The following is a 14,673-nucleotide window of genomic DNA, read 5'->3' on the forward strand; positions in this document are numbered from 1 at the left end:
GAGGATATATAAGCTGCCTGGGGGGAGGAATTGTGGGGCAGGAGCTGCCCTCTCCTCATGGCCTGAACGTTGCCAGAGTGGTTTAACAGCCAGCCTCTCTTCACAGGGAACTCTGGGAACTGTAGTTCTGGGACAGGAATAGGGGCCTCCTAACAACCCTCAGCACACTTCACAAACTACATCTCCCAGAATTCTTTGGAGGAAGCCATGAGTGGTATTATAGTGCTTTAAATGTATGGCATGAATGTGGCCCAAGACCAGGAGCAAGGGAGTAAATTTGCCTGCTGTGACCGATAGTTGCATTGAAGGGCCCCTGCTAAACAACTGAGGAACCCCCAGGTGCCCTCCAACCCCCCCCCCATTCCTAACCCTTTAGCCACCTTGACTAAGTAAAACAACAAAGGGTTAAAAGGTATCTAGAGTAAGGGGCTACCAAGTCCTAATTCTTACTCAAATCGTCATGCTGTGTTTAGGCTGAATCATTTCAGACTGCAGGTAGGCACTGACATGACTGAATTATCTTGCATGCACTAAAACAAAAAACAAAAAAAACCCTCCCCATAGAAAACTAGCATGTCAGACCTAGACCCCAGTGCAGCCTAGACACAAGTTGGTTCTATCCCTGATGCTTTTGAAACGCCAAACAATTTTTTTAAAAAGTAAATTTTTATCCTATCCCTTTTCCAAGTAGCTCAAGGGAGCATCAATGATTTCCCTCCTGCTTCATTATAACACCTAGTAAGCTTCATGGAAAAGTGGGGATTTCAACCCTGATCTCTCTAGTCCTGAACCAACGCTCTAACCTTCACACCATACTGGCTCTCTATAAACATTCCTGCTTCTAGGAAAGGTATGAATATGAAAGTGGTGGAGGAAGAGGTGTTGCTTGGCAACCATGCAGAGCAGCCTGAACTTTACTGAGGTAACACGTGCCCTGATTGGCTGAGTACTTCTGAGGGAGTTTCCCTCCGTATGTCTGGTTGTATGTCTCCCTCCATGCACAAGGCCCGAACAAAGGAAGACAAAACCTCTCTATTCCTTTCTCCTCGGATCATACACTGTTGTTGTTCAGTTTTCCTCAGTAAAGCGTTATCGAGATTTTTCTCCCTGGGCTCTGTCTGTGTTATTTAAGTGACTTTGCTTACAGGCAGCATCTCGTTTCCAAGCCTGCCGTGGTGCCCTGTTTTGTTGGTATCGAGTCTGTAAAGGCGGCGGCAGAAGATTGGTAAGCAAATACTTATCAAAAGATAAGCTCCTCAAAGCTGGGCTTTGAATGATGATCCGCTTCAGGCAGCTCTGCTCAAGGCAGCAGGAGTCAGCTTCGCTCTAATTAATACTCTCCTTCTGTTCCATGCCAGCTCCATGTCGGAGATCAGGTCCCTAAATTTACATACAGCTCTTTCGCTCGGACAGGCCGCTTGTGACTGCTGCTGTGTTCAGGTGCTGCTTGTGAACTTCCCATAGGGGCAGTTACAGGTGGGTAGCCGTGTTGGTCTGCCATAGTCAAAACAAAAATAAAAAATTCTTTCCAGTAGCACCTTAGAGACCAACTAAGTTTGTTCTTGGTATGAGCTTTCGTGTGCATGCATTCTTATTTTGGAAAGAATTTTTTATTTTGTTTTTCCCATAGGGGGTTCTGTTTGGCCACTGTGTGAACAGGAGCCTGGACTAGATGGGCCACTGGCCTCATCCAGCAGGCACATATAATTGCAAACTTAACTAAATTACTTCCCATCCCTAAGCGAGACCTTGCGAGTGAAACTGATCCAGAATTCCAAGAGAACCTGGGCAGAAAAGCCCGATTCAGGATAACCTTTCCACTTCCATCCACCCCAGACCAGGGCCAACCCAAGGAGAAGGGCAAGATGCGCCCCACGCAAACACATTTCATGGACAGTTGAATCTTACTTCATTACATGGGCAACAGGATCCTGAGGGCACTTGGCTAGTTATGGGGGCACAGGACAGGTATTGTGCCAGATCAAACTCTTGCCTCCCAGAAGAGGCCGGAGAAGAAACAGCTGGGGAAGCTGCCCTCCCCTGAACATCCGCCGCCTGAGACAGTTACCACACTCTGCCTAATGATAGGGCCGGCACTGTTCTGCTCCACTCCCCTTCCCCCTCCCCATCACAAAAAAGTACAGGACTCTCCTTCAATTACCTTGCACCGCCACCTCTTGCTCATCCCACCAAATTCCGTGTGGTGCATCGTCGAACCGCGTGTCAAGTACCAAGCCAAGCCACTGCCTCCCTGGAAAGATGTCGATGGGTTGAAGCTCCCTGAGGCCCAATCGTTGGCTGCCTGGTGCCTGGGGCTGTTCTGGTTTTGCATGCGGGATTTCCTCCTGAAGGAAGAGCCGATCCGCTGGATCTGGGGCATGACGACTGCGTACCTCCCAAAGCTGTCCTCCGCGTCGTTTTCATGCAGTTCGGCGGGCGAATAGGCAGCTTCCCAGCTTCCCGGGTGGTTATTCCGAAAGGGCGAGGAACGCGGAAGGGAAGGGCTCCCCCTTCCCATGTTGTAGGCAGGCCCCTTAAACGAAGCTGCCCTTTGGGACAAGGGGCTGAGGTTGGGCCCTCCCAAGTGACCAGGATTGCTCCCAGAAATGACGTAGGACCAATTACTATCCAAGGCCTTGCGGGCCAGTTTCGGAGTTGGTGACCGGGAGTGGCCGGCCAACCCTGCTTGCTTCGATGATGGGGGTGGTGGAGGCGGTGGAGGAGGAGCGTCCTCATAAAATAGACTCCTGGAAAAAGGAGGCAACTGTCCAGGGATGTGATCAGCCCGTGCCTGGGACGCATTCCTATCTTTGGTGCTGCTTTTTGTCAGTGAAAGAGGACGCCTGATGGACGAAACAGCCTGGGCCATCCCAGCTAAGGGCTGTCCGACGCGCTGCAGGTAGGCCTGCCGGGTGCTGGGAACAGGACTTGAGGGCACAGACAGATTCGAAAGGCTCCTCAGGCTTCCAGCGGCTCTTGTCTTGGGTGAGGGATTCCAGGCTGCTGGCCTTCCCTTTCCAGAAACACGGTCCCACCTCTGCTGCTGCTGCTGCTCTAGCCATTGATCCTCTCCTGGTCCATTGGCACCATCAAAAGCCTCAGTGAGAGGAGACGAGTTTCTTGGAGACTCCCTGATGGTGACCCTCCGCCCCCCTTGCTGCGTAAACATGTGAGGGGAGCTCCTGGCAGACAAATTGGGGGACTGGGAGCCGAACTGCCTCATGAACTGGTTTCTCATTAACGGTTTCACGGCTTTGGTCGGGGGCTCTTGCTGCCTGCTCCAAGCTTGGGGAAGCATGCCTTGAGCATCCACAGACGGGGGGCTCGTTCTCCTTGGCGGCTGAAAGGGGTTTTGGATGGGAGGCGAGCCAAAATTCCTGAGAGATGGCTGAGGTGAGGGAGGGGCTTTCAATCTCCCGCCAGTGGGATTATGGAAGCCCGCTGAGGTAAATCTTCCAGGGGTCCTATTCAACATAGCATCCTGGAATTTGGAAGTAATGGATTTGACGGAGCCATGAAATGAAGGATGGCTCAAAGGGGTCTCGGTCCTGTGACCACTGACTCCTCCTAAACTAGAAGAGGATGGAGTGCGTTGGCTCATAAAAGGATTACGTGCTGTTGGTCTAGGGGATGAAGGTGAGCGGAAGGTGGCTTTTTCTGATGGGTTCCCCGTGGCGGCCAGCCTATGTCCCCATGATGGAGTAGCATTTTCTGGCGGTGAAACGACTCTCTTCAAAGAAGGAGGAGCCCCAGAAGTAGGTGGGTTCCTCCGCTGGAGGGGAGGGCTTCCATGCATGATTGTTGACCATGAAGAGGAGGACCTTGAGGGCTGGTGGCCACCAGACAACTGCTGATAAGGGTTACTTGTCTCAGGAATGTGAAAGCCAGTCTGAGGCCTATTTAAGCCGAAGGACCTTGTACTTTGTTTTAGTGAAGAGGGAGAGTTGGCTGTTTGGCTGAATTCCCTCTGAGGTGAGCCGGGGCCTTCCTGGTGTGTCTTTGTGTGGGAAGATGACCGGGCAAATGGAAGTGTGTTGTGCAGCTCTTCCTGAAGAGCATCTCGTAGTTTTCCTGCAGGGTGAGAAGAAGCGAGGCCACTGGCGTGCCTCCCTGGAGCCCCAAACCGCCGCATGGATTGAGGAGAAGATGCTAAACTGAGCATTTGAGAGAGCCTTGCCCCCAGCTGAGGAGAAGGTGGCCCCATATGCCTACTCTCTCCTAATGGTGAAGACAGAGTTCTCCTACTTGGAGATGGTGTAGTAGGCCTGCTCGGTCCACCATCCCTGCGGTGCTTGAGTATGGGCTTTGGTTGTGAGAGAGATCTTTGTAGGAACTGCCCCAGAGGGCTTCCAAATTCTCTGGGGGAGAAGCTAGGATTATTCGCAGCTGGGATCAAATGCCTTCTGGGCGAGTCTGGGGAGAGAGGCCTTTGAAGCTTCCGAACGAAACAGCCAGGAAGCAGCTTTGAGAAAGTCCTCGGTGACCTGGGAGGCTCTAGATTCTGATCATCAAACTGGGCAAAAGGAGATGTCAAGGGCTCTGATTCTTCTTCCTCTTCCTCCTCCTCTAGATCAAAACTGGCAAGCGGAATGTGTGGCGAAGGAGGGAGGGAGACGTCAAGCTTGTCTGTGCCGAAGAGTTTCACCTGAGGCCTTGGGAAAAGCCGGAACCCTCTTTTCACAGACAGTTTGGAAGGCAAATTTTCTCCCATACCTTGCTGCTCAAAAAAGGAAGAATTGGAGAGCGCGGAGGGGTAGCAGCCCTGTTCTTCCATGACTCCTTCCGTCTCGTCTGTCTCCACAATGTCATCCAACGGATAAGCATACGGGTTGTACGAAGACTGTGTCTGAGGGGACCATTCATGCTCGCTGTAGCTGACTTCGTGCTGAGAGTAGGAGCCATCATCAGGGTACCCCAGTTCATCTTCCCCTGCAAAATGGGGCCCGTGTGTTCCTTCAGGCTCTTCATAACCACTTCCAAAGTCATCATACGATTCGTATGGAGAATAGCTGGCAGAGGGTTCATAATGTGGATCATTACGGTTAGGATAGTCATATTGGTCTTGCTCATAGAACTCCACCGGCTCCTCAAATGGTCCAGATTCTTCATCCGCTGGACACCTGTCATCATGCTCACCATCACACGCCTCTGGGTCATAATAATCTTCCTCTTGGCAGTCATCGTAGAAATTCAGTGGGGTGGCAGAATCCACATCCTCCCAGTAGCCGAACTCTTCCTGGGCTTGGCCATAGAGGGTGCTGTTGCCTCCAGGGGTCTTCCTCATGTTAGCTTTGTGCTTCAGAACCTCATCCCCCGATGGGAAGGGCAGCTTCTTGGCTCCAATCTTGGTCAGCCAGGATTCATTGGTGACTTTTCCATCACAGGTGCACCGGCCGTGTTTGGCCAAGAATCTCCTGGTCAGCCAGCTGGTTGCAGCTGCAATGTTGCTGACGATCTCGGCCCGGGGCTTGAAGTTGGCGTCCCCCTTCCTCTTCCGGCACAGGCCACCAAATAACCCTTTGCCTGTAGCTGTCCCACCGCCAAAGCGTATCAGCATGAAGGTCGACTTCTTCTTCTCAGTCTTGGGCGGCGCCTCTTTCTTCCTCTCCTTCTTCTTCTTCTTCCCAAGGGACTTAAAGCGCATCATGATGTTGGAGGTGGACTTGAGGATGCCCTTGTTCTTCTTGGACTTCTTGGTGGTGCTGTGCTTCTTCAGCCCCCAGAAGAAGCGGGAGGCGTTCTTGAACTGGCCCTTCTTGCGGCTCTTCTTTGGGCCCAGCCCTCCGAAGCCCATCAAGAACTTGGACGTGCTCTTCAAGCTCCGCCTCCTAGGGGGCGGATCCTCCTTCTTGGCTATCGCCATGGCCTTGGTGGCCCCTTTCAGCTGGGCTTTGGCTTGCTCCTTCTTGGCCCCTTTCTTCTTCTTGGCATCGTCAGTCGCCAGGCCGATGACCAGCTTGGAGGTGCCTTTCAGCTGCTTTCCTTTCTTCTTCCCAGAGGCATCTTCCTCCTCCTCCACCACTACTGCCTCCTCTTCTGCTGCCCCTTTCTTGCCTTTGGCTGCCCCTTTCTTACCAAATTTGGCCAACCCCCCTTTCTTGTCTTTCCCCTTTTTACCCTTCGGGTCTTCTTCCTCCACCACTTCCTCCACCACTTCCTCCACAACTTCCTCCACCACCTCCGCCACCTCGCTGCCCACCTCGCTTCCCTCGGCATTTAGGTCAGCCTCCGACACCTCCTCGGAGTCACTGACGGCCTCCTTCTTCCCCTTCTTGGCATCTTTCCCTTTCTTAACCATTTTCTTGGTGTCGGAAGAGGCTCATCCTCTGCTTTCTCTCGGCCACTTCGCCACGGGGTTTGCCCTTGGGCAGAGGTAGACAGGAATGCCCATGGAGACAGAAGCAAGGAAGAAAGTCTCAGGGCAACATGTGCATGGTACGTCTTCAGATTTGGAACCCGGCCTCAAGACCTTTGCAGCAAAAGTGGGAACATTTCCCCCCGTATTAAAATTGCCCTCTTCAGAACTACAGGCGGAGAGAGAAAGAAAGAACAGCCTTCTCTTAATTTACCTTCTGACTGGATTGGGCAAGTCCCCGCAGGTATCACTGCGTTTTTTTCCTATGCTTCGGATGGTGTGACGTTGACCTCTTTAATTGCCCCCAAGAAAGTTAAGAACTAACGCAGGATCTGGCCATGGCAGAGGTTGCTTCCGAGGCTTATCTTGCAGAAGTCTTTCTCCTTATCGTTCTGCAGGGGAAATTGTCCTCAGTGCCCCTCTCCAGGCTTCCAAAACAACCTGACGGCCAGGAGATTTTTCAATTTGCTGTTTTCTACAGGGTGCTGGGAGTTAAAAAGTCAAGGTATAGTCACTGACTGAGAGGCTGGAATGTAACTGTATCTTCCTGGGCTCACGTACATATGAATAATGTAAGTGGGCAGCTCCATCTCCCCACAGAGACATCCTTCCAAAGGAGAAATAAAGCTTTTTTTTTTTTTAATGCAGCCTTGCCCAACCTGGTGCCCTGCAGATATTGCTGGACCCACCTCCGATTAGCCCTGGGAAGCACAGCCCAAGGTCAGGGATGATGAACACTGGAGTCTAGCAATATCTAGAAGGCACCAGTTTGGGCAAGGCTGCTTTAAAAAGGACTGGGGAAGAGAATTGAAACCCAGAACCCCAACCCTACTCTCTTTTTTCAACCCCATCCAACTGCAGCCAGCATGTATGGCACCTCTATCATGTCCCCTCTTGGGCCAGATCCACACTATACATTTCAAGCACACCCAAAGCACATTTCAGGCACATGACTCACCCGAAAAGACCCTGGGGTCTGTGGTTTATTCCTCGAAGGGCTGCAACCCCCAGCACCCGCAACAAACCACAGTTCCCAGGGTGCTTTGGGAAAAGTTTGAAATGTATGCTGAATGAGCTTGAAATGTATAGCGTAGATCTGCCCTTATTGCTCACCTTTTCTCTCAACGAAAAAGCCCATTTTCTTGCAAGGGATGGAGCAACTACATGGGGAGAAAATATTGTGACATTTGGGGTTTCTTGGTTTATTGTGTCTCTGCTTAAATTCCTTTTCTCTAGAAGTATATAAAAGTATGGGGGAAGCAGATGGAGCATACCCTCCAACATTTCTCTAATGAACAAAGGGACGCCCTAAGGAAAAGCGGGACACTCTGAGATCAAATCACAAACCTGGAAGGTTTGTGCATTTGATACATATAATGAGTTAAAAAGAATGTTCAGATACACCTTTCCAAAGAGACCTGAAGCATTTCTATTAGGAATGGTTGGAGAGGAAATACCAAAAATAGATCAGAAATTGTTTATATACGCTACAACGGCGGCAATAATTTTGCTAGCCCAAAAATGGAAACAGCAGGAACTTCCAACAATAGAAGAATGGCAGGCGAAAGTTATGGAATATGCGGAAATGGCAAGGCTGACTGGACGTATCCGGAACCAGTGTGACCAAGCGTTCCAGAAAGAATGGTCTAAATTTATACTATATTTAGAGACTTATTGCGCACATATAAAGACACTAGCAGGACTGAGATAAGACTCACTTCGTGAGAAGAATTAACATTCTATTTAAGATAAAAGAGAGTGTTAAGACAAGTTAAGATAAATATAGGATGGAGATGTTACAAATGTGCAAAATAAAATGTAACAGAAAGAAACCAGAATAAGGACGGAGGGAAGTTGTATGCTTGGTAAAAATGCAGCCTTATTGAGCCAAGGTCCAGCCCATTCTGTTCTTTAAAACAAAACTCTCTAACACACACCTGCAGTATGTGCATGTGTGTATGATACATGCAGTATCTTGGAAGAAGTACACTATCATTTGATACCTTATCTCCTCCTCAAACCACCCGGGGGCATCTTAGAGTAGCAAGGAGCCCAGGAAAGATGCCGAGAAGGAGGTAGCTAGCTAAGCAGCAAGACAAAGTGAAGGAAGTTGGGTACAATTACACACCACAGCAGGTGAGAAGGGAAGTGTTCCTGCCTTTCTTTACTGCGTAGCCGGGGCTTCACCACCAGACCTCGAGGTGGGTTTATTATAATGACCTTTAGAAAGGCAATGTCCAAACCACTCATTGGATTTCTCTTAGTGGCAGCACATATGGTTGTAAGCCACACCATGGAAGGCCTTAAAAGGCACAAACTTGAATACTTACAGAAAAGTTGGCGCACAAATCAAGAGGAACAAAGAGCAAAGAGGCGATTGCTGGAGAATGGCAGAGCTTGTTTCATTCACAAATACAGCCCTAATAGAAAAACTAACCAGTAACCTAAAACTGACACGGGGACAAATAGAAGAAGACGCCTTCACCCCGGTATGGTTCCCCTTCATCACACACACAGCCCAACAAGACAATGACAAAAATCTACCGACAGCATACAAATCAATATGGCTAACCTGATCAAAAACACCCACCCACCCCACTCACACAGGAAACCAAAGATCACCACAGCCAACCACAAATGAACAATCACACCCTACGCCAATGAACAATCATACCTCTCCCATCGCCAAAGAAACACAAGCGAACAACAGAGAACCTGCACAAACAACGCTGACACCAAACCCTACATATATTAAGGAAAATAGAAACATTGTCACCCCACCTCACCCATCCCACCATCCCACCCACCTCCTTTCCCCTTTCCCTAATGTCTCAACAACCAAATCTGATTTGTAAAAATGTTAAATGGAAAAAATATGAGAGAGACATTGCACTCACTTTTGTAAATCAATAAAATCTTTAATAATAATAATAATAATAATAATAATAATAATAATAATATACTCCAGAAAGCCAAATATCAGTTCCAAACATTTATACTGTTGTAGATCACATATGAAGAACGCGTTGTTAAGATGGATACACTTATAAGTTGTGGTGTATGCCCTGGAATACAGGCTTTTGTAACATACTTTGCGGGATCTCCAGGGAAAACTGGGTTGGCTTGGCTTGGCTTGGCTTGGCTGGGTATGGGCTACCTTTGTGTCCAGTAACGAGGTTGTGGAGCTCTCTCTATCAGCTCCATCAGGCCCTCTCTCTGCTCAACTGTTGCCTAGGGGCAGCCATTCCATCAAGACTGCCTCAACAGGACAGATGCATACATGCATTCATACATCATATCTATCAACCGTCCCAGAGAAAATGGGAAATGTCATTTTTTTTTCCTTGCAGAAGAACAGCGGCCAAAATGGACACATGCGATTTCAGGCTGCTTTTTTCTGGCATGGTACCCTGAAACATGTGGTTTTGGGTGCTGTGCCCCCCAAAAAGCACTTTTGGGGGGCCCCACAATCTCATGCAGATCACATAGCTTGCATGGGAGTGTGGTCCCCAAAAATGATGTCCCTGTTTTAGGCTGCTTCGTAGATTATTTTATTTTTATGCTGCCTTTCCATGGTTTGAACCATGCTCAAGGCAGCTTACAGCATGAAAAAAAAACCCTAATCGCAACATAACAAAAGTAACCATAAGCAGTAAATAAAAATATCAAAAAATACACAACCAAGCTAAATGATTTCCACATAAACCATAACATCCAAAATAAAGTGTCTAAATAACATCTAAAATAAAGTATCTGAAGAAGTGTGCATGCACACGAAAACTCATACTGAGAACAAACTTAGTTGGTCTCTAAGGTGCTACTGGAAAGAATTTTTTTTTTTTAAATCTAAAATAAAGATACCCTGTTTCTCCTAAAATAAGACATAGCCATAAAATAAGCCATAGCAGGATTTCTATGCATTTGCGAAATATAAGCCATTCCCCAAAAATAAGCCAGACCCCGAAAATAAGCCATAGTGACGCGGTACCTCCCATTAAAACAGCCTGGAGAGGCGTGGCTATGCAGCGTACCGATGCGACACGGTTAAAATAAGACATCCCCTGAAAATAAGCCATACTGTGTTTTGTTGAGCAAAAAAAATATAAGACGGTGTCTTATTTTAGGAGAAACACGGTACAAAAAACCAGCACCATCAAGAGTAACAACTCCCCAACAAAAACCATCCAAATAACACCCCAACCCAAAATTTGTTCAACAGTCTCAGCTTTTGTAGCTGGGGTCAGTCAGTCAGACAGGTTACGTGGGAAAGATGGAACACAGGGCTTATTTCATCAGCTTTACTGAAAGTCCAGATGCATCAAGTACCTCCTGATCATTATAGGAGTGCCAGAGTTCTGGTTTTGGTTTTCCTCTTCCCTCCCTGTCCCTTTCCCCTTGTGTGTTGTGTCTTTTTAAATTGTTAGCCAATGGAGCAGGGACTGCCATATTTTAACTGATTGTATGTAAGTGATTCTGAGAGCATTTTTTTGGCTGGCACAAATGCTACAAATGAATAAAACAGCAGCAGCAGCAGCAGCAGCAGCAGCAGCAACAGCAGGAGGAGGAAGAAGAAGAAGAAGAAGAAGAAGAAGAAGAAGAAGAAGAAGAAGAAGAAGAAGAAGAAGAAATGCTGTAAGCTCTGGGTGACTTACAGCATATCTAAAAACATAAAACATCATGCGTTAAAAACCTCCCAATACAGCGCTGCCTTCAGATGTCTTCTAAAAGTTGTGTACGGTAATTCTTTATCTCCTTGACATCTGAAGGAAGGGTGTTCCACAGGTAGGGCGCCACTACCAAGAAGGCACGCACAGCCAATCAGGCACCTGGGGCGGCACGCACGCCCTGCACCCAGGGGCAGGGTCAGCCGCCCTTGGGGCAGGGCGAACCAGGGCAGGACACTCCGTGGGGCCTTTAAGGAGTCTGCCTGCCTCCTCCTACTCAGCCGTTCTACAACTGTGGGGGGAGGAGGCAGCGGGTGGACCATTTGGGCAGTGTGGATCCTGAGCGCGCCCAAGCCACCGCATCTCTCCCAGGATCATCTCTCCCGCGGTCAGCACCGCCCAGCATTTTGTCACCCCCTCAGTGGTGACAACTGGGGCAGCCCGCCCCCACTGCACCCCCCTCCTCCACCCCTGGGTACGCATATGCGATGATTCAGAAAACAATAAAATTAGGAGGAAAAAGAATGGCAGACTCACACCACCCCTCTACCAGAAAGCCCACCTGGAACCTAAAATTTGAAATCAATATGTAATAAAGAATAAAACTTTACACATCCACTAAAACCAACCATCAGAAAAACCATGGGGTTTTAGAGCTACATAAATTATAATTAGCATACTAGAATATACACTGTAGAGCAGGGGTGGGTGAATGTAGCCCTCCAGGCATCTCTATCTGGCCTTTAGGACTCTCACCAGGGAACACAGCCCTCCTTAGCATTGCCTCACACCCTCCTCTACTGGTTTTGTCTGACTGGAGTGTGCCCTTGCCCTGTGATAATATCTCTCACTTGCCTGAGCCAAAGACGGAGAGCGAACCATGCGTGTAGAAACAGAAACCTCTGGATTCTGCAAGGCTCGGATGTCATCTACTGCGCAAAGGTAAGAGTTGCCTCGGTTGCTTCACTTACTTTTCGCCTCTGGCCCTTAAGACAATCAGCATGCAGCCTGCGGAAATTTACTTGCAGGGGAAGGCAGCCCTTGTTCTCCACGGCTTCTATGCAACAGTGGAGAGCCACTGCCAGTCTGTTTGCAGAGAATAATGGGCTAGATAGGCGAACTCTCTGACTCAGTGTTAAGGCGAGTTCCTATGTTCCCACAGCTACACCAGGTGTTTCTGTTTACAATTGGCAGTTCCAATTTCTGTGTAAGGAAAATCACCACACTCATTTTTGTCTTTTGGGGGACACCTGTGTGAAAACCAAATTACCTGTGATGTTAAATGTATCTTTGCATTTAGTGTGCATGTTTTTTTAAAAATGCAAAAAGCAGTCGGTGGGGGGCTATAATTATCAGGACTGCAATTGGCAGGTAAGGGGTTTAACCCTTTCCCCCCTTGCTTAGTGGGAAGGGGTTTTCCCCCCTACCTAATGCAAAGACTTTCCAGTAGTGATGTATGGAAGTGAGAGCTGGACCATAAAAAAGGATGATCGTCGAAGAATTGATGCTTTTGAATTGTGGTGCTGGAGGAGACTATTGAGAGTCCCATGGGCTGCAAAAAGATCAAACCAATCCATCCTGAAGGAAATCAACCCTGAGTGCTCACTGGAAGGACAGATCCTGAAGCTGAGGCTCCAATACTTTGGCCACATCGTGAGAAGACTCGCTGGAAAAGACCCTGATGTTGGGAAAGATGGAGGGCACAAGGAGAAGGGGACGACAGAGGACGAGATGGTTGGACAGTGTTCTCGAAGCTACCAACATGAGTTTGGCCAAACTCCAGCAGACAGTGGAAGACTGGAGTGCCTGGTGTGCTCTGGTCCATGGGGTCACGAAGTCGGACACGACTAAACAATTAAACAACAACAAATGCAAAGAGTGGCTTCCAAGGAGCAAGTTTCATCAGAACTGTGGCAGAAGAGAAAAGGGTTAAACTCCCCTCCCTGCCTCCTGCAATCCCAGTAATTATCAGCTTTCCTCGAAAGAACTCCTATACACATTTTTTTTAATTTAAAAATAAAAGGTGTACTCTAATTACAAAGACTTGTTTAACATCTCCTGCAGTTTGGCCCTGAGTGGTTAAAGTAAGGAGTGACATCTAGTGCCTGTGAAATGAGTTCCCTAACAACTCATAGATGTACTTTGCTACCCAGATGTATTTCTTTCATCTTGTCCATTTTTTACCTCTAGGAGGATGAAGAAGCAGCACACTTTCAAATAATGAAACACACAATTTCATAAAACACAGGCTATTCCAAAATGAGGCAGCTGAGATCAATTGCTCAACTGGAAGAACACGAGACTCTTGATCTCGGGGCTGTGAGTTCAAGTCCCTCACAGGACAAAAAGATTCCTGCCTTACAGGGGGTTGGGCTAGATGACCCTCATGATCCCTTCCAACTCTACAATTCTATGGTTCTGTGATTTTATGATTACATAGTGGGGAGAGGATCATGGCTGAAAAAAAGCTTTTCTAGCTTGTCCACTGCAAAGATTTAAATTTCCCGATCAAACAACATCAAACAACTCAATCTCTGCACAGTGCTAGCTAATATATCCACCTTTGCAGATGAGACTATTCACTATTTTATTATTTTTGCAATTGTGTTTCCCCTCTTTCACGTGTGTGTGTGTGTGTGTGTCTCGCATCACCTGGTCCCAATTTTTTATTCTTGTTGGCACCCCAATACAATAAACAGGGTGGTGAAGAGGTGCCAACAGAGGCATTTTCAGACTCAAAGAATCAAAGAGGCATTTTCAGGACTCAAAGAATCCTGCCCAAAATCCCGAAAAGCTGCTGCGGCCAACAGTTGTCAACAATTTACTAGATGGATTTGCGGTTTGACTCGGTAGAACGTAGCATCCTGTGCTCATCCATCTATCGCTATATACTTGTTGGTTATAATATATTGAGCGGTATTCAACTGAGGTTTCCTCAGAGTAAACCTACTGAAATCAATGGGCCTAACATGTTCATTAATTTCAGTGGGTCTTGGTCCGAGTAAAAGTTAGTTGACTACCACTCACTGAAAAGTGTTGCACACACCATGCTCCCCTCCCCCAGGGGGTACGCAGGGGTACGCATACCACAAAACATTTTGCTAATCTTAGTACTATTGTCCATTTGCTGCATTTATTTTTCCCGATTTGAACTATAAAATTGTGGTTTTCTTGAGTCAAAATGAGAGTACCCCTAAACTTTTTTTAAGAAAAAAGCAGTGTGTGTGTGTGTGTGTGTGTGTGTGAGAGAGAGAGAGAGAGAGAGAGAGAGAGAGAGAGAGAGAGAGAGAGAGAGAGACTAATAGAAATATGGAGCAGAGGGCAAGGGACTGTCCTTGCATGGCTCACCTTTTGGAAAGCCTGCCATCCGGACACAACCGAAAATCTGGGAATCGAAGCCTCAAAAGCCCTAGAAACGTGGCATCTCCTGGAGAGCTGATACCACTCAGTCGCCAGCCCGGAGTCGGCAGGTGGAGAAATTGCAGCTTGCATTAAGCATCCTGAGCCCCCTGCCTGAACTGAGCGGGGGGCGGTGGGGGGGCTAAAGACGCCCGACGCTGCCTACCAGCATTGAGTGCCATCTGTCCCCAAGCCTACCTGGAAAAACAATGGCTGCTCTCCGAGGCTCTCTTGACAACTGTTGCTTCCCTTTCA

The 14,673-nt window shown here is 48.1% G+C and overlaps 1 protein-coding gene across 1 annotated transcript in view; it reads right to left on the reverse strand.

Annotated features, from left to right (window-relative positions):
* Positions 1 to 5,997, reverse strand: part of MYO15A (myosin XVA) — a 106,430-nt gene extending 100,433 nt beyond the window's left edge. Inside the window, exon 1 of the mRNA XM_033166496.1 lies at positions 2,162 to 5,997. Within this exon, the coding sequence (XP_033022387.1) occupies positions 2,162 to 5,863 (3,702 nt within the window). The 5' untranslated portion in view covers positions 5,864 to 5,997. The remainder of the gene's footprint in view (positions 1 to 2,161) is intronic.
* Between the last annotated feature and the right edge of the window lie 8,676 nt (positions 5,998 to 14,673).

The sequence above is a fragment of the Lacerta agilis genome, chromosome 13 (genome assembly GCF_009819535.1).
Source record: "Lacerta agilis isolate rLacAgi1 chromosome 13, rLacAgi1.pri, whole genome shotgun sequence".
Classification (NCBI taxonomy): Eukaryota; Metazoa; Chordata; class Lepidosauria; order Squamata; family Lacertidae; genus Lacerta; species Lacerta agilis.